Raw genomic sequence first — 24,286 nt, forward strand, 5'->3', positions numbered from 1 at the left:
ATTTTTGCCCAATTACGTCTGACCGAGCACTTTGACCGAGAATTCGAGATTCGTTCCGCCTCGACGAAAGTATCGACGAGCATTTTTCTTGTATGTTTGTATGCGCTTCTAAAAGATCGCGGAGGTAGTGGTGCGCGATAAAGAGGATGTTCCGCTCTCAGTGCGGCGTATCGGCCAACGACTATTGTTCATTTCCCCGCGAGTCCTGATTCGTAGGAAAAAATAAGCTCGTCCGGCCGCAATCGCGCGGTCGGTGGATTTTATTGCCCGTGCAAGCATAAACGTTGCGCAGCGTGAACGTTATTAAATAAACCGTGAAAACTTATTCCCATGCGGCGCACGTATAATCAACGTGTAAACCACGTATTACGATCCGACGCGCGTATAAAATCATCAGCGAAAAGATTATCCGTAATATTAATATAACCGTGAACGGTATTAAATCCTCATTATATGCCTTTGGAATCGTCTCTATTTTTTTTCCTAAACACGGTTTGAAGAAGCCTCCTACCTATAGATGAATTTACATCGGTAAACGGCGTGCGTCCTGTTCGAGAAAATCATCGAGGAAAGTCATCGAGACAATACTTCTCTCGCGTTGTTGTTACACGCGCAGCCATTATAGCTCAATCGAGAGTCAACGTACTCTCCTCTCTGATTGCGCAAGCCGAAATCGCTAATGATTACATCATTAATTGCGCGCGTGGACGCCGGGGACTCGCCGATCGCCGTTATGGTGACGATACCGGAAAAAGCGACGACGACCACAGGGTACCATCTCTTCTGGATCACTCTGTACGTGTGTATCCCGTATACACAACGTAGCTTATTTCGCGGCGCAAAGTCTTTGCTGTGTGCGCTGTCGGCCCATTCGTTCATTCCGAGCTGAGTCACACGCAGCGCACCAGATCTCTCCTTGCCGCTCCCACCTTTCCTCCCTGTCCCACCACAAGGCAACGTTCCCTCCGGGCCCCGCGTGGTCCCCGTACCCCCCCCCTTCCTCTCTGTTTCCTCTCATCTTTTCCCCGCCGCCGCCGCCACCGTCGTCCTACGTCCCACGGTCCCTCTCCGTTCCAACAGCGCGTCTTTCCTGCGGCCCCAGGGGCCGCAGGCTGACTCCCCATCAGGTCGACTGACCGAGCTGACTGTCTCTACGGCTGGCTGGCTGGCTTTGCTGGTGTAGCCACCCAGCCGACCACCTTCCTCTTCTTCCCGCGTGTGTGCCACCAGTCGGCCGGGGTTTACCTGGCGTTACCTGCCAGCTTGTAGCCTCAGTTCACTCACGTCACTTCGAGCAACCGGTTCGGAGTCCTCTCGGCATCCGCGCACTCGCACTCGACTTTACGCAAAAGCCTTCCCTTTCGCATTTCTGCCTCCTTTCCTCGCGTACATACGCGTACACAACTCTTCTTCTTCGTCTTCGATTCGTCTTCCTCCTCGTTCATCATCTTTTACCATTTCTTTTCTCTCCCGTGCGGCTCCGCCGTGTCGTTTGTGCCTGTCGGATATTAGTGCGCGAGCTATATCTCGTACGGAGAGGCGATCGATCGCGCCTTTAATTATCGCCGCACCGCTGAGATCGCACATTTTACTTCGCGCCAACTGCGAGAGACTCCGATGTGAACGACGACGGTCCGGACAAGAGTGAAGTTTTGACGAGCTTCTCGTAGCAGGACGCACCTTCTCGAGAAGCGAGAGAAAACGGACGACCGGTCTGAAGAGAATTGTAAGAAAGAGGATGTTAGCGATACTGATCAGTATCAGGTATATTCTCATTCAGTAAGAGCGGGGAGTGAGTAAACTCCGATCAACGGATATTACTAAGACGGGAGAATTGATTAAAATCTGATCGACATCTTTATCCCTTTTAGATCGAAACCGGTCGGCAGTTAAAGTAACTTCGCGGCTGCAAGGCCGAAAAATTCAAGTAAAAGCATTGAAATGAGACGCTCAATGTTCATAAGCGGCGTGTTTGCGAAATTATTTCTTATGTGCCAAGAATAAAACTCTGCATGATTATTTTTCCAGATCGGGCGGAATCGTAACGCGGTCTTCGTACGCATCGCTAGAGGCTTAGAAACGATCGTATCCCGTTTAAATGTCTCTCGATGTTTTTATTATTGTTCGTAACGATCACCGGTGAAATCTATTTCTTTGGTGTTCGCGAAGGGGCACGTTCCCAACGGTTTCTCTTTCTTGCGTATCCGAGATTTTCATCGGGTCACTGTCCTCGGGTACCGGTGACCGTTATCCGCCTCGGCTCCGACCTCGGCGCGAAAAACATCGACGCTGAGAAGTCGCGAAATAAGAATGAAGCCATCATCAGGCAGAAGTATGATCGTGCTCGGACGCTGGCCGTCTGGTCGATTGTTAATGACGAGCGTTCGACGCTTTTTATTCCCTCTTCCACGATTACGTAAATCCAGAAATACGTTTTTTTTTTTACGTTATAACGAGACGAATCAGCGATGTTTCGCAGGAGGCGAGCCTCCTCTAGCTCCTTCGTGCAATAATACGAATTACAAATGGCTTCAATATATCAAATGCAGCGCTGCGGTTATATCGAGAACTTATCGTACGAGAGCGACTTAAGAGGCTCTACGCGAATAATCTCGCGAGGCTCTTTCTCGGCCGGGTATGACAGAAAGAACGCGACTGCCGGAGTCGCGTTAGAAAATTACATAACTGCCGCTTGCGGCATGAGAACGCGTACCGAGCGAAATTACAAGTGCTAGTTTTCTGGCCTTTAGCCTGTCGCGCGTGTGTCACTTTTGCAAATATGCAAATGCATCACGTACCGCAATTTATCGGCTCGCTCTCGCGGTAATATTGTTCGCGTTCGTAACGGCGTATGTACGTCGTGATTTAATAAGATTTCGAAAGTCACGAAGCTAGACGAAGCGCGCGCGCGGAGTGTCGGAGCCCTTGTCCCGGGAGACCGTTTGATATTTTATTGTTTTCACAGCTTCACCCCACACCCACCACTAATTATCCTCTCCTTCTCCGTTCATCTAGTCTCTCGTCCTAGATATCGTTGCGTCGCTATGAAATCCTTTCGTCATGGCACCGAGATGCTATAGTCTCTAATTCTTTCTCAGAAAGAACTTTTTGTCCCCGTGAATTTTTTCTTACCGCAACTCGACGTTGCAACGATAACTCGCGTATCGCACGAATTCACAGACGTAAAACCATTCTTTCACGTGAAGTTAAATTTCTTTCCGGTAAGAATGAAACAGATGGCGAAAAATGCAATTTCTAATATGACACAAAGATTTTACTCTCAATAACTTATTTTATCTTACGAGATGCATTATTACGCTAACGTATTTGCACGCGATTAATATTCCGTTGCCGATGATAGGTATTGATGAGCGGCGAATGTAAATTACTGAGGTAATTCGGTGATGAAGAAACCAGGAACACGATTGTCGACATCGGAATGATTTTCTCTTTAATCAGGTGCCTTCGATACAGATTCATCATCGCTGCGCCGATCGAAACACGGAAGAGCGATCGGGATCGCGCGGCGCGGCGCGGCGGATCGTAGCACGAATCGTGGTTGGAAAGACGAAGAGAAGCGGGCATTCCAACGAGAAGAGAAGTCGAGGTCACACAAAACCTGTTCGAAGAGTTACGAGATCGCGAAATGTGGGCTTAAACACGCCCGAAACACGCGTTTGTGTTTTCGCAACCATTGTGTATCTTGATTTACACAAATCAACAGACCCCGTCGCGGGACCGACAGCGCAACTGTGTGTTGCGTCTCAATTTGCGAGGTACACACAAATTTTATGTCTGGTTCAAGCCCGACAGACAAACGCTTTGCATATACATTAAAAAGAGATCTATGACCATCTGCTGTAAATTAACGTAACTTGACTGTATATAGCGAAAACAGTGTTTACAATTTTGACGAGATTTTTGGTTTTTGTGTTATTTATATATTACGAAAACAATTTAATAACATAATTAATATTTAATAATATTAATAACGTTTATTTTTTGTTATTAAAAATTCGCGTTACTTATTAAATTATTATATGAAGCAGAATAAAATTTATATGACGTTCAATAATATATGCGTAAAATTTTTCTCCTTAAGTATACTTACAAAATTTCTTTTTTTTGTCACGATAGAGATACGCGCACAAACCTATTCTGGAAATAAATTATTTTCTGATAACTGTAGTTTTGCGAAAGAAACGCGCCGGAAAACGCGTATCTTTCGTCGAATGACTTCGACGAATAGCTCCGACTGACATACTTAACATTTTTTTTACGACTATGCAGGCTCGATAAGACGTGCCAACCAGCCAACAAAAATCACATCGACATTGACCGAACGGAGGAATGCGATCAAATTATTTTTGAAGTAATAATCGTTGTACGGGAGCATTTAACCGCGATGTACATTAAAAAGACTTCTGCGAGCAGCCATTATTTCCGTGCCGCGCGCGTTTTTCGATGTTCGAATAAACCGTGAGAACCAGAATGATGGCATGACCGGAAGAATGGCTTGAGAACTGAGAGACTTGCAGATAGTCGGCGAAGAATCGCAAGCATATACACGGTGCACCGAGAAGATTCGAATCGTGAGAACCGAGCGGGAAAACTCGATGTGGTACGCGCGTTACTCCCTCGGTTATATACTTTATCGCTCCATAAATAAATTATTTCGCCGCGTTATTATGCGCAAAATCGATTCCTCCGTGAAACTTCATCTCGATCATTTTCGACGGTCGTGGATCGATTTTGTCTTAATCAGCATGAAACGAATTAAATCAAGCTGCGTCGTAACCGCTCGACTACAAGATTCATTAAAGGTAAAAAAGGAAACTCACGATGCTAGATAACTAAGGTGTTAGTTTTTTGGTATTTTCTTGGTCATCGGTAATCGATTATTTTAAATGAGACAAAAATGAGAGTTATCGTATCGACGTTGGTTACCACGAGACAACCGCGAAAAATTAGCATAATACAAGAAAACATAAAACACTTGCGGCAAGATATACTATGTATATCAAAAGTTACGATATGCGTAGTTTATGATATTTAATTACGCTTGAAATCAGTTTTTTGTTAGCACAATTTTTTTACCACGAAAAAATTGACTTGGAATTTATAAAGAAACTTTGCAGGAAAGGGGGTACTTGTAACCGAAGGATACAGTGTGATTTCTGATACATTGTAGAAGTGGCTGGAGAAAGACAGGAACAGATAGACGGATACTTGACTAGATTATGGCCTGCGGGAAGACGGAGAGGATAGGAGAGGCACATCCCAACGTGAAAAACTCGACAACATGGCTCCGGTCGAACCTGAAGAATCGGTGTGGGAACGATTTCGTGGGTGGGAGCGAGCAAATCGAGAGAGAAAGCGAGCGGAGATAGAGAAAGAGGGAGAGGATTCGCGAGACGAGACGTTGGAGTTTGAAGGACGAGCGTGGAGAACGCCTGGAGAACAAATCATGGCGCGCTTCGCGAGATCTAGCAGACGCGGCTTCCGGGAAGAGTCATCGATCCGTGACGGAAGAACAAGAAGGGGAAAAGAAACAGTCGACAGGCTTAGCACTTGCCTCCGCCTTCGCCGACCCCCTCTGACTCGATTTTTTTTTTCCAGTTCTGTGTTCTTTTTCGCTGAGACAGAAATCTGTATTGACCCCGTTCCGGTCCTCTGTGATTTATGACTCGAAATTCTCGGAGTAAACTTGGGCTATCGGTCTATTAATACCGAAATCTATTTCCGCTGTCATAATTGTACACCGAGATTAAAATGGCCTTTGTATCGTCTCGTTACGATCGTCTTTATCACGCCATTAATATCTTTTCGCTTTGATTTATCCTAGACTTGTCACTCATTGTCAGTGCGACGTCGAGTCGACAATAGCTGTAGGATAAAAAACCGCTCTTGTTACGTATCATCCACTAAAGTCGTGCACGACATGCGTATAAACACATACAAACATATGCACATATACATATGTGACATAAAGAGACAGACAACTCGGGCACATACATAGGACATACATATATGCGCTACGGAGAGGTAAATATCCGCAAGTCTAGCGACGATCATGTCGCCACACTTTTCGCCTGACACAAAATAGGCTCGAGTCAAGAGGAGCCCCGGCGCCGAAGATCGCGGGAACGCCGGCTGGCACCACTCACATCCGCGTCTAAACAATCGAAGCGACCAAACAAGGGAACCTTTCGGCGGAACGGTGACGGCGAGGATCACGACGACTGAAAACTTCATTCTCTCGATATTATAGAAATTGTTATTGCTGTCGGTAAAGCTAAAGTTTCGGTAGAGCGACTTCTATCGATGCATGGTGCATGTGCATCTGGAGAACGTTGCGAGTTGCGACATACCATTCCTCGAAGGCCACACCGCTATCGATTATTACCTTTCCAAGTTTCTTTGTCAGGGTTTCAGAGCGAGGCGCAACCAAGAGATGGAAATTCCCCATACCAACTCTCCGCTGGCTTATCTATCGGCTTGGATTCTGTAAATGGCACTGGAAGAATTCACGGGGGATTTAAGCAATAAACCCGTGGAGCTCCCGTGTCATACACAGCGTCCGGCCTTACGGCGGCGCAATAAGCCTAGGAAATCATTTTCTGCTGCGCTGCAACAAACACGTATGTATGTATTGGAGAAACTTACATGGACCGAGCTCGTTGCCAACATCGCCCGCTCCACCATGGCTCTCCTGCCAGCTTTACACGTGAGACAAGAATTATTTTGCTCTTCGACTCTTTGCAGAGACATGTATAATATAATTCGTAGAAAGTATTACGTTTACTTTGTATAATTTTTCACAATCTATTTCTAATTAAGTTTCCGTCATCACTATGTACATCACTAACGCTTGTTGTCTGACCTAAGCAAACTTAAGCAACCAAAACTATTTTCTGATTGCAAACTTAACTAATTTTTCTAAGGTAATCTTTAAGAAATTTAAATTAGCAAATTTTGTGCATGTCTAAATAATAAAATTACTAATAAAATAATATACATTTTACAATAATTTTATTTACTTGAAATTCCATTTCGTGCAACTATTACGAGATACCAGCAGCCTGCCCCTATTCTCTTTACTTCCCGCGAGCCGCGGAGGCGCCGTGCATACACGTGGCAAGCAACCGCTTGGCAACGAGCAACGACCTCCTCCTGTGCAAGAACACGTCGCAAAGCGTCGCGGATGAGAGTCACGGAGAGGCGCATTTGCCGAGCGAAATGCTCGTTTCGTCGCGGCGCGCGGACGATGACGGCGTACGGCGACGACAGGACAAGGAGAGGAGAGGAGAGGAGCGTAACGGAGGAGACAGAGCCAACCGGAAACGGACTTTGCGAAGGCAGAAGTAGAAAATGTCTGGGGGGAAAAAAGGCCACGTCAAGGTCCTCAGGCAGATTCGCAACGCGGCTTAAGTCGTGTCACACACCACCTGTCGCGCGCGGCTAAGGCAGGTAAATGCGCAACTCTTCATCATCATCGCTCGCTGGAACCTCTCGCGGAAAAAGCGTTGACAACTCCGTGAAAGATTCTCCCGCTCGCGTCTTATACGCGGAATCGGCAAAATCAGAAAGGAATCCGATGAAATTTCGCTTGAAATTCTCATTTCAAACTGAGGCATATGCCTTAACGTAAATTCTTTACGCGATAATATTTATCATCTCATCTATCTATATCTGTATTATTTACAATAGTAAGTTAACAAATATTTTGTCGACATTTCTCATAATTTTTCTATAGAAAGAAATATTGAATTAGTTTGCGCGCGAGACTTAAAAACACCCAGGTGTTGACTTTCTAAATACTATCCAAGCTCATCGCATTCTTCGTTGAAACGATCATCGAGAAATAATGCACAGGGGGATGTAAATCTCGAATCGCAGACAAGTGCAGAAAGACAATCGATTCGACGAAGAACAAATCGTAATACCGGCATTTGATTACCTGTTGCGTCACACCTGTTGCTGCACGTACGCTCACCACGTGACTTCGTAGTGGCCGTGAAAAGATTTTCTCGATTGTCTACGTGCCACGTTGTACGATATCGCGGCAACGTCTATACGGCACATAGAAAAATATCAATATATAAAAATTATTTTTGCCCAAAATCATTCTCTTATCAGATATACCTGAAGATTTATGTACTGCCAAATGAAGCGAAGAAAGAAATTTTAAAATATCAGCAGAGTCGGAAATTCTTATCATTTAAATATGATAAAAATTTGAATAATAACAATATGCAAAAATTAATCTGAAAACGTGTGGCAAAGGATAAATTCAGGTTTTCCGATTCTTCTGACATGTTTTTAAACAATACACAGAAAGGGAGTAGCGCGACGCGCGCGGTTCTAAATACAGCGCAGCTTGTACACAACTGGACGTGACGTTTCAATTCGTAGGTTTTCAGCCGGAGAAATGAATATTTTCGATCCCGGCTGTTGATAAAACACCTCGTGGTTCGATCGTGCTCACGTCCTCTCAGGAATCTCTCCCGATCTCATTGTTCGTGGGCAGCAGGGCAGAAAGCGGCGCTTCCGGTTTCAGGTTGAGTTGCACGACGGTCAGACGAACGAACAGACAGGCCTGGCTGCATCCTCCGACTCCCCAGGTAAGCACCTGCGCTATGTTGAGCATGATATAAACGGAGTGGAAGGGAAAGAGCATCGTAACGTCTCATTTCTGCGCTGAAATTCCTCGACGGAGTTCGGTGTTCCTCCGATCCAACATAAGCGGTTCCCCGCGCTTAAACAAACAATCGTTAAGATATTTTCACCCGATTGTACCTATTCTTTTTTTATCGTGAATATTTCGCGATTGCATTCATTCATAATTCATAACGATGCAAGATTTCACCGGTATAATTAATGCGATGTGCATAATTAACAGCGGACGGTAAAGTTTCTGAAACGTTGAATTCTCCTCTCTCGCACACGGAGGAGCGGAACCGTGACCTGTGCGTGCGCATAACAACGTTATTACTTTTTTTTTAGCGCTTCTCCACGCGGTGCCCGCCGCGGAAAATTGTCATAGCAACGGGAAGTGGATAAGTCAGCGCGGAACCGGAAGTCGCCGTGGGATCGCTCGCGGAGGCAACGCTGAAAATACCGAGCGAAACCTTCGTGCTCCCTGGGAACCGCCGATTAGCCACACGCGCGCGTGTATATTTTTCGCCTGTGTCGTGTGTGCGGGCAATCATCGCCGGTATACACACGCATACACACGCGGAAACGTGACGACGCGCGGAGTCGGAGTCGGAGATATACAAGCACACGCGGGGGACGCGAAACGTTAGGCGAATATACGGCGCAGATAAATCCTGTGGCTTTTTACAACGACCGCCGCAGAAGTTACTTTAATCGTGAGAAAATAAAGATTATCGCTATTCACCAAGTCCATTGAAAGCCGCGTCGTCGTGTCCTAAGTAAAAAAAACTTGGAAACGGAGATTAGAGGGAGGTCAAATCACATTACGTTATTACTTGTGTTCCACGTTACACGGACGCAAGTGGAAACGGGTTTAATAAAGGACTTGCCTGCGTACCGTGACAAGGTAGGTCGATGACTCATGCTAATCATTGTTAAGCTATGGAGAAACGTTCGGCCTGGCAACTGTTAAGAAACGCATGAAGCCACACTTCGTCCTCAGTCTTTACCGATGTAGCGAAGAATGAACTTGACGAAGTGGTCGAAGGTGCCAAAAATCTAATGAAGCGCATCAATCAATGACGCGTCAGCGGACGGGACATCCGAAGTATTCGGACGCTATTTAGCCAGATGTTTGGCAATCGGAGGATTAACAATGACATGGTAATGAGAAGTGATTTTATGCCAAAGTACATTAGAGCGACGTACTTATCTATTCGTTTCTTGGTTTCTAGGTATCGAATTTGATCTACATCCAGAGACCGTGGGCGACGTTGACGTCACAGGCTGACCAATGACTTTCTCGGCTCGGCGTCCTTGAAAAGTATGGACACTTTTGCGGTGGTGATTCAACATCGCAATTTATACTGTTGTTCGCTCTGAATAACGTGAGAAAACGCATAATAGCAGCGCATAAAAAGCATTTACAGATATATGTTCAAAATCGACGATGCGATTAAATGAATTGAAAGAGCGGTCAATGAATTTTTCAAAAAATTCAAGAAAAGACATATCTACTCGCATATTGAATAATATTACAAAATTTATTTGGAATAAAAATGAATTTCAAAAAGCGCGATTTGAATTTAGGAAGATAAGGCGAATTATGAAGATCCGATACCTACTGCTGTTTATAATAGTTGGCCACTTTGAAATCTGTACACTTATTTCTCGAAACAACGATCGGTCTTCCCCGACAGTCAAACTCCGCCTTTCCTCGATAACGCGTGCGATGTTCACGGGCCATCAATCTTCGACTATCGTCATCGCGAAAGCTAATATTGACTTACGATCAAAATCAGAACTTCGTAACAAATATATATCGATTCGACGACTCATTCGCATCCGCAAAGTGACACTATAAAAACGTCCGATCTCCGCCAGAACGGACGCATTTGTTTCTCGAGTTACCGGTAAATATCGCCAGATGTTTACTATAAGAACTAAATGATATATCGTGGCGGTCACTCAACACCAACATCCCTGTCTAAATGTTAATAACGCGATTCTAAAAAAAAGAAAGAAAAATTTGTAACCTAATATCCAGAGTCTCTCTGTTAAATCAGGTCTCTTGAAATGCATCTTCCTGTTAAATATACAACAAAATGTTAGCGCACATTTTATCGATACATCGTTAAAAATCAGAATTCTTCTCTCCTCGTTTGTACATTATGAATACGTTAATAAAAAAAAGGCATTGTACTGAATGTTCCGGTAGATAGAACATCTACGTCGGTTGATTGGCCACGTAGCCTTTTTGTTGCGTTCCATTGAGTAATCGATGAACGGAGCTTTTATATAATGCGGCACAATAAATGCGGCGCTTATTCCATCGTCGAAAACACGTGTGCGTCGCGTCGTATCGCTGTCTCGTAACCGCAAACTATTTCAGTATACGCCTCGTACAAAGCTGGTATATGTGATTATTAAGGTGCTTATACTTGTCTTGGCATCGAATGACATCGCGCGACGGGATTTCCGGGAAACTATTATTTTTAGTTTGGTCGGTAATCAAGCCCAGCGCGTATTACGGAACGGATACCGAGACAACGATATCGAGATCACGCGACACACGTACGTGGCCGTTTCCTCTACAAAACTTTCGTTGAGCAGGGGAGAGACGAAATTGTTAAACGTTAAGAGGCCCATTCTCGTATTTCGCGTATGAATAAAACAGGTGCACCTCAATAATTTATTTTGCAAGCTGACGCAATATGTAACACTTAGGCTATATACGTTGTATCTATCTTGTTACGCAACAATCGCGCACACAGGCGTTGACGTTAAAGATCACGAAACACGAGGACGCCAAATATCGGTTACGAAAGAACGCAGTCATGGATTCGTGACGGTAATTTACCCGCCTTGCATACCCGCGAACTGTTTTTTTCCACGATCTCGAATCAATAGAAACCGTAAAATAGGTCCACGCGCTGTCGTTGCTCTCGCCGATAAAAAAAAACGGCGCCGATTTTTCCGCTGATAGAATCGGCGAACGTGCTTTTAACGCGCTTGCAGATCGCGGGCTAGCACTTAGCGATAAATATAAAAGCCCGCGATTTATGGGGGCTCGCTCTGGTAGCGCTGGGACCCGATACGTGTCGTCAGTCATCGCGACGTCGAGCGTCGGTAGCAAAATGCATCTGGACGATCGCCAAATTTAAAAATAAGTCGAAATTCGAAGGAATCGCCCGATCGTCAGCCGGCTCTCGCTCCGCGACCGTTGATCGTTTTGCAACGGCATCGGCAGTAACGTATAGTCAATTTATGAAATATACCACGAGGATATCCGCTCTCTCGTGAACTTTGATATATCTACAGCGGATTTTCCATGTTGACAAGCGACTTTTAGACTTTTAGTTAGTTTCTTTAAGCAGCGATCTTGTTCCCTTCACGAATATATTATCAATAAAAATGTTGAAATGCACAGTCATCGTCCAGCATGATTCACGAAATGAATTTCAGGCTCGTCAGACTCATCCGGGAGGGAGCGGTTAAATCTCAGGATTTCTCTCGGGCGAATCTCGACGAGAGAGCAGCCCTCGTATTTATGGGGTTGACGCAACCGTCTCGCGCACGTTCGCCAAAATACGAAACCGAAAGTTTTAATTTAGAACAAACGATTCGTATTTTTGCGCCCGCTTTTATCGGGCCACGGCCAGCGTCATGCGTATCTCGCGCCGATATCCTCCTCGAGGATCGATCGCGCGGTTCCTATAAATCTCACCGGCTAGATGGTACAGACCGATGATGCTCAGTAAGAGTAAGCGCGAGTGGGCGCGAATGGGGGGTCCGAGGCAAGGGAGGGGGCAACAGAAGGATAGACAGCCTTTTCAGACCCCTCGGTGACCAGTTTAGTTCTGCTTGGCATCCGAACTGCGCGCTGCGCAGGGTCCAGGGATGACGCGCTAATCATCCTCCAGCCAGCAGCGTTTCGAGTTCCGTCCGATCGAGCGGTTCGATGAATTACGACGGGGAAATGATACGATACAATTCTGCTGCTGCGACGTGCTCCGCTGATCGAGGCGCTTGCTGTCAGAGATCGCATTGGTGTTAGTGCGGCCCGACGCTCGTTTCTGGGAACCGAGCGGTTTAATAAGCAATCGCACTCACGTGCGCCGCTCAGCTGCCGCGTGTCGGAGTTTAAATATTGTACTACTCCTGAATATCGAATAAAATTGAAAAGAAATTGGAATTATATATCGTGAGGCAGACGCGTTGAAATTAGAACCAAGGATGACAGCTTAGTTAACAAAGTTGCAAAACACGTAGCTGGGCATACGAAGTGAACGGGCGGAACGCTATACCGATTGCAAATACCACTCGCGCGCGGGGTATACCCCCCCCGAGCGGAAATCGCGACTACGCTCGCGTGACGCGTTCACGACTGCACTTTTTCTTTTTGCAATGATATTTAATCGGAACACGGGAGAAACGAGCCGATAAAATTCGTCGATAGAGCCGCTCGACGCGTTGCGGCCGCGGTGGAAACGCGGAAAGCGAACTCGTTTTCTATACATTCGAATGCCCGAGCGAAACCGCGGCGCGCACTTGTGCCGCCAGTTAAACGACACTTGTGAAATCGACGCGCACATTTTCACCGCTCCGAGCGAGAGCCGCAAGAAAGGAGGGTCGTTGACGTGGACATTCGTTCGGCTCGCTTTCGAGCAGTAGTTATGAGAACACTTCCTGGAGACAATACCGATCGCAAAGTGTTTTCCAATTGAAGAAGAATTCGCGGAAACGCCTGCTATCGTCTTCGAACGCGATCAGCGTGCACCGGGTAATCTTTACACATTTAGACTCGCGATTTTTATATCGAAGACCGACGAAGAATCGTTTCTGGGAAGCTACGAGTTTACAAGCTACAAGTTGAAGTCACGCACAGCAGATATGAGCGCGGGTAGTCGTCGTTACGTGGTCTAAGAATATCGCGGTGTGTGGATCGTTGAACCAGGGCTTCCTTTCTTCTTTCCACGTGTCGAGGTGCCTGGGAGAAATAAATCAGAAACTTTCTCTGACGACGCTCGGCTCGACAGTGCTCCGTAAACGATGTCGGGGGACACCACGTCTGACGACGAGGGATCGCAGGAGGACCCGCCACGATATGACATCGACGATTTGGAAATCATCAAGACTATCGGTAAGCTCGAAATATTATCCTAGCCGAAAAACCGATTGGGATTTCTCTATTTTATACTGAGCTCTCGGTCTGTTTCTCCCTACAATTTTATTTTTATTAAAATTTTATCTATAGATATAATAATTGTAGTTGGCATAAGTGAATAGTAAAGACTAAATCGATACAATACGCCATTTTTGAATTTGAATTCTATGAAAGAGTCATTTTATATTCATTTTTCAGAAAATTTCTGAGAATTTTGTTTATAACTGGCACGATGTAAAAAAATGGAAATTAAACTCGATAGCGTAATTAATATCTTTTAAAATATTGATATATATTTATATCAAATTATAAATACTTATATAAAAGTACAAGTAGAGAAATTTCTTATTTTATTAACGATGCATAAAAGTACTGTTAGAAAGTTGTTAAATTCAGAGATATAAATTTGTGAATGTCGTATGTATATTTGTGCAAGAATAAATAGAAAGTAGAAACTCAGTTCGCAATAATAAAAATATAATATTTCAATCACACGGGATTTAAAAAAAAATAACGAGCGAGAAGAAATCAATAAATTTGTCGTTTTCGAAGTGGGACACCAGAGAGTAAGAGGATATGCGGTATATATATTTAAATGCTCGTTAAAGTGTCAGAATTATGTGAGAGAATGGTTCGGAAAATTGCAGGTGCTCGGCCGGTGAGACTCTCTTTTTCCTCTTTTCGTAATTTTAGCCCCAGATGCGTTCGAGCTATACCGTCGTCAGTAGAGAAACGATTTTTTTAAGACCCAGCTTCTGGATTTCGGTGTCGCTTGTACAATTTCTTCGCTCGAGACTGCCGCGCGACGACTCTTCACCTAAATTCGCGTCCGTCGCGCGCGAGTATTTAAAGCGTCCACGCCATCACCGGAAGCGCTTCGTCGTTTTACCGTTGACACCTGTTCCAAGTCATCGTTGGCCACCAGCGGTCTCCTCACCGTCGCGGCGGCGCGGTCTGTAGACGACGCGCATGTATCGTGCCGCCTGGCCGCCCCTGGCTAAGGGCCTATCACGCGGCCAATTTCGTCTCGCTATTCCACGCGCGAGATACACTTTCGACACAAATGCACGCGCGCATAAACAATCTCGCGCGCGGTGGCCGCTGCAACGTGACGGCCAATTTCGCTGTTTAATTTGGCCAAGGCTCATTGCATGCGCGCTAATTGGTCACGGTACGTTAACCAGAACAACCGAGTCACCTGCATTCGTAGGAAAGTGCATTAAATAGACCGCGCCGCGCAATGCATATCACATCAAAAGAACGTCGAAAGCGTTGGTAATTAACGGTCACTTCAATTGGGTTCAATAGATGGCACATTTTGCTATAAACGTACTTGTTATTCGTGAAGTCGTGTTGCATTGAACTTTGATCGTAATATCAACGGATCGAAGTATCATCGGGACCCAGTATCATCGGGATGTCTCGTAAAATGCGAAAATTATTCAATTTAATAAAATTGACTCATAATATTGGAAAGAGAAAATTATTATAATATAAAATAATTATAAATTCTAATTTACGGATAGGGGAGACCGGGGCTAATTTTCACACTTTTTAAATATTAATTTAAAAAAAAATGTTAGCAATATTTTATAATATCGTATACTACTTTATAATGTAGCTACATCTTTTAGGCGTAAAAAAAAAATATTAGACTTGTATATATTTATACACAAAAAAGTTATTTAATTCTAAGCAAAATCGTGCAAATGTGACAACTTATCCCATACCCAGGGTTGGTTGTCATATGACTCTAGATTGATTGTCATGTATCTATCATGTAGAAGAAACATACGACAAATAGTTCCTAGTTTAATATTTTATTAAAGTTAGCGCCAGTTTTTGGTAAATTTAACTTAATAAGATATATTGCAGCATGAATTAAACGAAAAATTAATAATTTTCATAAACTTTGTAATATAATTCTTATAAATTTTGTAATACTTTCATAACTTTGAGTAAATAAAAGAATAATAATTCTCATAAACTTTGAATCCCATCTCATTTGAGACTTAGACCCTGAACGGTCATTTTTTGAACAAAGAAGATTATATTTATAAACTATGTTGCAATGACGGTTAACTAAATACAGGAAAAATTATCTAAAATTATAATATTTCTTATGACTAAAAGAAAATTACGACTAATAATTCCAAAAACCAATAGAACAATAAAAATAGAGGTAAGGACAATTTACTCACGACCTCCAATTTTTAAAAAATGCTCGTAAATATCACATGCGATGTTTTTAAAACGAGCTATTTCGTACACCCGACTAACACGATAGAAGCAACCTACACTATAGAGAAGAATATTCCACTCAATTTATTAAGTGAGATATATAAGCTTTGTGACAACTTACCCGTGTGACTTCTAGCCCTGGTCTTCCCTATCTTTAAAGTCGCGTTTGTAAACCCTAATAAATATCTAATTTAAATATTTAAATACGATTTTTAGGCACAGGCACTTTCGGCAGGGTGGTTCTCTGCAGGCATCATGAAACGCCTCTCGCCCTAAAAATCCTCTCCATGATGGACGTGATCAGACTGAAACAAGTCGAGCACTTACGCAATGAAGTCACAATCCTAAAGGAAGTTAAGCATCCTTTCATCGTCAACATGTAAGTATTATACGTCTATTATTAAATGGAAAACATTGCTTGAGAATGGTTGGCAATTACTCCCTAACTACTTCAAGCGTGCTTGTTCGAACGCGCGATGTAATGAAGGGAATGAAGAAAGTGTTGCGTTTGTCGGTCAAGGAAAGGATTCTCGTGAAGACGCTACGGTAAAAAGCGCGACTAAGTCTAAGCAGATACATGCAAACGCCGTTACGACTTGCGCCACGTCGCGATTAATAGCTAGATAAAGGCGAGAGAAATCGATCCACTCGCGAGGGGAACGCTTTTTCAGTCAGCGCTGCGAAATCGAGATCTGCGCTCGCGTGGCGAACAGCTCAGTTTGTCACCTTCTTTTCAAACTATGACCCCGGACTATATTCATAGACGTTTCTTATTTCAAGACCGTCTTAAGTAACGTCTTAAGATGCTAATACGGCTCTGCGATTGGTTTATAATATCTTAACTCTTAAACTCTTAACTCTAGCTCGCCACACTCCGGTCCAGTGGACCGCTGAACGTTTTTCAGTTTTCTTATAGTTTTCACGTAATAACATAATTTTCTAGTTTCCTTATAATAAGTTTAGTTTAAATTCAGATCATTTTCTTGACCTAATAATTATCATAAACATCTTATTCAGAGTCTGTACTTCCAATTTCTACAATACAAGCTAAAAAATATTAATTAGAATGAAAATGACAATGCGACAAAGTCGAGCGGTCTCACGGACCAGAGTGTGGCGAATTAAGGGCTCGAAAATAAGTGTGACCAGGATTAAGATTATGGGGCTGCTTTTTTCAGGCTGTGGAGCGGCAGGGACGAGGCCAGGGTGTACATGCTGCTGGAGTTCGTCGCAGGCGGAGAGCTCTTCTCTTACCTGAGGGCGGCCGGAAGATTCGCCGGACCCACGAGTTGTTTCTACGCGGCCGAAATAGTTTGCGCCCTGGATTATCTGCACAGCAAGCATATAGTTTACAGAGACCTCAAGCCAGAGAATCTTCTCCTCGATAGTCAGGGCCACCTCAAAATCACCGATTTCGGTTTTTCCAAGAAACTTACGGATAGGTGAGTCACTCTCAAAACGAGAATAACTTAAAAATAGGATATGAATTGACGACGATTGAAAATAAATAAATTGAAGTTTGCTTATTAATAAAAACGGTAAAAAGATTATCTCTAGTAAGCGTGTAAGAGTAAAATTAACAAGTTTACATAATAAAATGTTCTGTAATGTAATGTCATTTTTTGTTTTTTACTTACTAATTTCTGTAAGTTAAAATTGCATTGATAAAGACCATCTGTTATAAAGCAAGATCTGCAATGTCACGCAATTAGCATATGCGTTACGGCTGAACTTCACCTGTTACGGCATGTCATAATAAACATTGTGAAACCGTGGCTATAATTAACACGTGCATTTTTAGAACATGGACTTTGTGTGGTACGCCAGAATACTTGGCGCCGGAAATAATTCAAAGCAAAGGACACAATAAAGCCGTAGACTGGTGGGCGTTAGGCGTTTTAATTTACGAGATGCTGGCGGGATATCCGCCGTTCTTCGACGACAACCCTTTCGGGATCTACGAGAAGATCCTGAGCGGTAGGATAGAATGGCCGAAGCACATGGATCCCATCGCGAAGGATCTGATCAAGAAATTATTGATCGCCGACCGTACCAAGAGATTGGGAAACATGAGGCAGGGCGCCGAGGACGTCAAGAGGCATCGATGGTTTAAGCTGGTCGAATGGCCCTTGGTAATTTCATCATATCGGTCTACTTAATTTCGCGTGATGTACGTGTGATGCGCAAGCGAGATAAAAAAGAAATGACGGAAGCGAAAAAATTAGTATTTAATAAGTGTAATTACTGTATGCCTTTACGTTTCGTGATATGTCGGAAGCGCAGCGGCGGTTAACGATCGATGAATGTCCACAGGTGCCGCAAAGAGCCTTGACACCCCCGATAAGGCCGCGAGTGAAAACGCCGGGCGACGCAAGCTGCTTCGACGATTATCCCGAAACCGACTGGCGTTCCCAACCACCCTTGCCGCCGGACCAACTAGTTTTGTTTCAAGATTTTTGACAGCTAGTGTGACGATACCCCTTGAATAGTCACAAATATTCTACGCTCATAAGTTCACCATGGCACCGCGCTAAATAGAAGAACTCACTTTGTGGTATAGAACAACCGTGATCACGATATGTTGATAATAATTAATTTTCCATTCTGTACATAGGTATAACTTTTTATATTTCGTTGCGTGTTACTTATTTATTTGTACGTGCTCTAAGCTAGAAAATCCTTTCTGTTGTTTTCATGAGATTCTGTAAATAAAGGTTGAACATTTGAAATTTTAAGTGTACATTTTAATGCTCAACTTATCTGTTTCTCTTACAACTGTTGAGAGTCATAAGATATTACGTCGTCATACGTATATTGCTGAGCTGTATTTTAAATACATAATAGAATCGATTTATACTTTTAATCGCGGTCGTCGGAAAATAAATCTGTTTAAAGTACTGCATTTATCACGATTATCAGATTTGCCATCATATTTCATTAATTTTGCAAAATGTAATAAATTATTTAAAGTCAGCCTTGACACGCTAGGTTTGCTTGATCGCAGCAACACAGCAACTTTCTACGCGAAGCGATAAAATCAACGTGATTCTGATCAAACAACAGTATAAAGCAGCACACCGTAGAAGAAGCATTATCAAGAGAATAGTTCTGTGTGTGAAATATTCTGTAAGCAGTGAACGTCAAAGAAGTATTGACAAAACCGTGGATTTTGATCTACGTCACGATGTTAGATACTTCACAGCATAGGCGACATAGAGTGAAGAAGATTACAGTGAATCATGTAGAAGCCTCGAAGAGGATGAGAAAAGAATTATTCGACCATGCTAATATCAAATTGTACAATCGGTCGGTGGTAAAGAGTAGAAAAGTGACTGCTCAACAACTCTTGCGAGAATATCTGTCTATCAGTTCGGTGCATGGCATGCAGTACTTCAGTAAATTGCAAATAAAATCCGGCATTATCGGAAAGATCTTCTGGACTTTAATTATGATTTGCAGTTTTGTGTGTAGGTATAACGAATGTATACACGGAAAGAATGGTTTTGTTGAAGTATCTAGCTAAAAATTTAACTAGATACAGATCTGAAAATAATTTTGTTGCAGCATCAAAATAATTATGTAGAACACTCAAACTGATTGTTAAAATGTCAAAATATTTTTTATAGCATTATTATCATACTTCAGCGACCTACTATAATTATTTTGATGGTGCAACAAAATTATTTTTAGATCTGTATCTAGCTAAATATTTTATAGATACTTTAGCAAAACCGTTCTTTCCGTGTCATACACAGATATAATACATATTTGCATTTTCAACCCTTTGGCTATGATTAAGTTGATCACGGAGCTGTACCGCTGTATGCACAGCTCGATGAAACAAATGCAGATGAAAGAAAATGAGGACATTCTGTTTGATAGCGATAAGACATTGAGCGATAAGAAAAGAACCATGCTATAATTTATAGCGTTTTGTCTCAAAAGATCGTTTAAAATAAAGCCACTATAATGACATGGCTAAAGAGTTAATTATTAATTAGCTGTAGTGCTCGATATATGTTGAAATTTTTCAAATGTGACATCGTTCTTTTAGTCTTAGCTTTGATGCTTCATAAATTCTGGGTGCGTTACAGCACTAATCCAACCCGCAGTATCATTCGGTCGTTTCACACGCCAATATTTGAGGCCCCCTTCCCAGCTCTGACTATTTGTCCATTAATACCACCGAAGGCTGCAAGACGCAGAAAAGTATTCGAAAGTTTGCATTTACCGCACAATATGACTAACTCCACAGCGAGATTCCTAGTTAGGTACATGTATTTTTTATTACAGTGCACGTAATGTGTAAAAATAAACAAATGCAATTATGCAATTCTGCAAACAACCAACTAATATATATTTAAGATTTATATTTAATAAAATAATAAAGAGTACGAAATTTCTCTTAGATACGGACCCGCATTTGCGAATGAGAATTCTCCTGGTGGTAAGACGCATGTGGACGAGTTGAAATTACTGTTAAAGACAAATAATATGACGCTGGTAGATTTAGTAAGAGCTTTGCGACCTTGCGAAGACATATTCGATTTCTGTAGTTGGAACGACGATAAGAAAGATTGCAGCGAACTGTTCAAAGTATCTTATACTTTCGCAGGTATATGTTGTTCCTTCAATTATCTTCTCGAAGATTACATAAAAAATGGCAGGTAATTATATCTATTTCATTACATATGAATTATTATCATAACACAATTGTCTCACGTCTTGACTTCGTTTCAATTAAAGTAAGCAGGCCACTGCAGATTTCGACGATCTTCTCACAACTCCTTTCTACGGACCAAGATCCGGTCTTAAGGTTATTTTAAATCGAGATTTTTTGGTCGAGGATGGGGATGACACGGAAGAAAAATACGTCAAATATTCAACAAATTCCGTCGGTCTTGTGGTACAAAATTGACAGATGTAATATTAACGTTTCTAAATAATTTAACGTTCTTCGAGTAATTTTATGTTTCATGTATTAAAAAAGAAAATTATATTCACGAATGTCAGTGAAAGACATTTTGCCTCCCACATTTCTTCAAATGCGTATTGTATATTTGATTTTTATTCTGTGAGATAGATGTTCTCTCATCATCCTCTGGAATATGTCACCACTATAGCTACTAGACAAATTCTGCAAACAGAGCAAGAATTACAGGTGATGATATATTTTCATATATAAATCTGTATCTGAGACGTAAAGAATCATATCTCCGTTATTATGAATTTAGAGAAAACAAGGTTTAAAGTTTTAAATAGGAAAATAATATATTTTTTTTTACATATAAAATAAAAGTTAACTGACATGTTTAATAGTACAACTGCCAATAACACGCTGTACACGGTTTAAAAATTAGGCACTGTAAAGATTTTTAATATGACTTTTTTTCTGAACATTGTGTGTATCTTGGGAAGTAATAATAATTAATAGACATAAGACGCTTTATTATTATATAATTTAAGCTCCTGTTATATTGAAAAATGTATTAACTCCATATTTTGACAAAAACTGGAGGTACGATTCTTTACTTCTTAGGTACAAAAATACAATTTATATTCTTTTCAGTAATATTATAAAAAAATGTTTAGTCAAACATTTCCTAAGTATTTCGCATAATATCTGATTACTTTGGCGCAATCTAGATCTCCATAACTCCGTCTGTCAAGAAAAAACTGTCCGGGTATTATAAACGAAATTCTATCGGTAAATGGGTTCCAAAATGCGCAGACAAGAAAACTGAACTGAAGTATTTTCCTGTATATCAATATTCCAACTGCTTTATCAGTTGCTCTATAGACGCTGTTCTCCAAGCCTGTGGTTGTGTGCCACATTACTATACGCCTATAGCTCATAAATGTTCTTTAAGAGTAACTTTAAAATTTTATAATAAAATAATGAAGATTTTATAATAAAATCATAGCATATTCTATAAATTAATATACTAATATACTTGTAGATTTGTGACTGGGAAGATTTCGAGTGTCTTTACAGGAACGCTAACAATATACGGGTCATTCAAAATGTTTTTACAGAAAATTTCACGTGTGAATGTTTAACTCCATGCTGGAACGTAATATACAAGCTACAAACTTCCATGCTTGTTTTAAATGGTGATCACTATTTCAATCCCCCGATGTAGTAAGTAATAATAAAACAACCCAAATCACATATATCTCTTAAGACTCCTGGATACTCGTCGCGACCGTGTTGGACTGTGACGTCAGAAGTGAGAAATAACACATTGGAAATTCTTGCGTGGTATTTCCAAATAAAAAGATATTTGCTTAAAATATTAACACTACAGATCACTTCATCACATTTTAAAAATACTCCGAGTTGCATCCCTTTCCTATGCGCAGGCGCATGACTAGGTTTCGTATTACATTCATTTTACGGCTGTTTATTAACTGTCAAGGGAAAGGGGTAGATCTAACCTGAACTCGGAGTATTTTCGAAGTGTGCTGAAGTGATCTGAAGTGTTATTTTATGCAAATACCTTTTTATTTGAAAATGCCATGCAAGAATTCTCAACGTGTCAAATCTCAACGTTTCTCGCTTCTGACGTCACATCTCACGAGATGTCGGGAAAGAGCCCAGGAGTCTTAAAACATTGTTTTTAAAAAATATATTGAATTCCCATACACATATTTTTTTTTTATTTTAGCCAAAATCTTTCAAAAGCTCAGTCTATTCTAAGAGTATTTATGAGATCCGAGACATTTATAGAAATGGATACAATTCCGGTTGCTGACGAATTATATTTGCTAGGTAAATGATCGTTTCCCACTTTTATACTAATCTTTTAATGTCTTAATTAAAAGGAAAACTTTTCAGCATCGCTGGGTGGCATATTTAGTCTTTTCTTGGGATGCAGCTTCATAAGTGCCATCGAGATTTTTTATTTTGTAGGATTATTTTTTTGTACCAAGTCCAAGAAATCAAAATAATCGTCGGTCAGAAGTTTCAAAAGCAATATATTAAACAGCGATTGTTTGCAATATATTAAACAATATTGTGTAATTAAGATTGTAAATTAAACAATATAATTGAATGTCCGATCGCATCAGGAGGATCGATTAAATGAGATACTTGTTGGCATTGCTACACCGGCATCTTTCGGGACACCGGGTGTGCGGATGCCACATCGAGCAACTACGAATCTGGAGCGATTAGATCTATTTCGAGCGGTTACTGGAGCGCTGCCGTAACATTTAAGTCCACGCCCGTGAAAATGTTTACTATACGACGAGTGTCCTATGCTACCGCGCGCGGGCGATCTTCAGAACGAAATCGTGTAACAAATGACCCACACAAGTTATGTTGCGACTTCTGGCCCTTCTTCAGGGTGTCGTTCAATCGGTTATGTAACTTGACACGCACTTAATTTTTGTACTCGTGTATCTCGTTTAATTTGTGCATTTCGTCATCCGCACCTGCACGCACCTGTCCGTTAATGTTGGCAATAATATAAGGAACATTTGAAATAGCCACATGGAAATATAACGGGATACGGTCAAGTACGAGGATAACAGATTTTTTAAAATAAAATAAATGTAAAAAAAACAAGTGATCTGTCAGAGGCGAGCAAACTTGATATTTTATATCAGTGATTATAGAGCAAGAAAAGATGAGAGAAACGGATAGTTTGCGCATATGGAAAAAGTGGATATTTATATCATAAAAGTCAGTATTGAAGTGTTCGAATACAACAAGCGAGTAAATTCGATACTTGTGCCATACGGCCTCAGGAAACTCTCCGCCTTACATAATGTTTGAAAGCTTTTCGCTAACTCAGCCCTAATTGCGGCCCAACATTGAAATGTGTACTAATCATGTCGTCTATTTTTGCGTACGCTGTCGAAAATACCGATTTAGTTCTACGCGGAACGTACGGTCGAACTTCGAGAGCTGGAAGCGCCGACTATTTTTGGAGAAACGCCCACACATAACGCGGACAGCATCGTCCACACATCTCTACAAAGTTCTCTCTATTTGCATCTCTCGTAATAAAATTCGAATTTTTTCGTAATTGCGTCCTTCTTTTTCAATCAGTCTGCTTTGCGCATACCTCGATAATAATCACATAATAACGAGTTATTTCCGGAGCGGCAGAAAGTAACAGCGAAATAAAACTACTGTATAGCCGGCTTTCCATACGAAGAGATTTATTTTATCGTTTGTAGCGCGTCGTGCATCGAAATTATGTGTACTACAAC

General features: G+C 41.8%; 2 protein-coding genes across 2 annotated transcripts; both read left to right on the forward strand.

The window, feature by feature from the left end:
- Nucleotides 1-12,504: 12,504 nt before the first annotated feature.
- Nucleotides 12,505-18,795, forward strand: Pka-c3 (Protein kinase, cAMP-dependent, catalytic subunit 3). Its single transcript, XM_077416205.1, has 5 exons — nt 12,505-13,801; nt 16,283-16,445; nt 17,245-17,508; nt 17,868-18,198; nt 18,380-18,795. Exons 1-5 carry the CDS (start codon nt 13,711-13,713, stop codon nt 18,524-18,526), a joined length of 996 nt encoding a protein of 331 aa, XP_077272331.1. The 5' UTR covers nt 12,505-13,710; the 3' UTR covers nt 18,527-18,795.
- Nucleotides 18,796-18,944: 149 nt separating this feature from the next.
- Nucleotides 18,945-24,006, forward strand: LOC143902947 (sodium channel protein Nach). The gene is made up of 9 exons (XM_077416206.1): nt 18,945-19,533; nt 20,121-20,337; nt 20,476-20,733; nt 20,813-20,972; nt 21,150-21,227; nt 21,713-21,937; nt 22,027-22,208; nt 22,735-22,838; nt 22,905-24,006. The coding sequence occupies exons 1-9, from the start codon at nt 19,251-19,253 to the stop codon at nt 23,015-23,017; spliced, it is 1,620 nt and encodes a 539-aa protein (XP_077272332.1). The 5' UTR covers nt 18,945-19,250; the 3' UTR covers nt 23,018-24,006.
- Nucleotides 24,007-24,286: the final 280 nt, after the last annotated feature.

The sequence above is a fragment of the Temnothorax americanus genome, unplaced genomic scaffold (assembly GCF_048541705.1).
Source record: "Temnothorax americanus isolate GAGA-0224 unplaced genomic scaffold, ASM4854170v1 Scaffold42, whole genome shotgun sequence".
Taxonomy (NCBI): domain Eukaryota; kingdom Metazoa; phylum Arthropoda; class Insecta; order Hymenoptera; family Formicidae; genus Temnothorax; species Temnothorax americanus.

Bases quoted from the DNA above. Each gene is read 5' to 3' on its own strand.
- LOC143902947 (XM_077416206.1), top strand. From the start codon at position 19,251: ATGTTAGATACTTCACAGCATAGGCGACATAGAGTGAAGAAGATTACA. The intron at 20,734-20,812 runs GTAATTATATCT...TTTCAATTAAAG, and splicing joins GATTACATAAAAAATGGCAG to TAAGCAGGCCACTGCAGATT. The intron at 21,938-22,026 runs GTAACTTTAAAA...ATATACTTGTAG, and splicing joins CTCATAAATGTTCTTTAAGA to ATTTGTGACTGGGAAGATTT.
- Pka-c3 (XM_077416205.1), top strand. From the start codon at position 13,711: ATGTCGGGGGACACCACGTCTGACGACGAGGGATCGCAGGAGGACCCG. The intron at 16,446-17,244 runs GTAAGTATTATA...TGCTTTTTTCAG, and splicing joins CATCCTTTCATCGTCAACAT to GCTGTGGAGCGGCAGGGACG. The intron at 18,199-18,379 runs GTAATTTCATCA...GAATGTCCACAG, and splicing joins AGCTGGTCGAATGGCCCTTG to GTGCCGCAAAGAGCCTTGAC.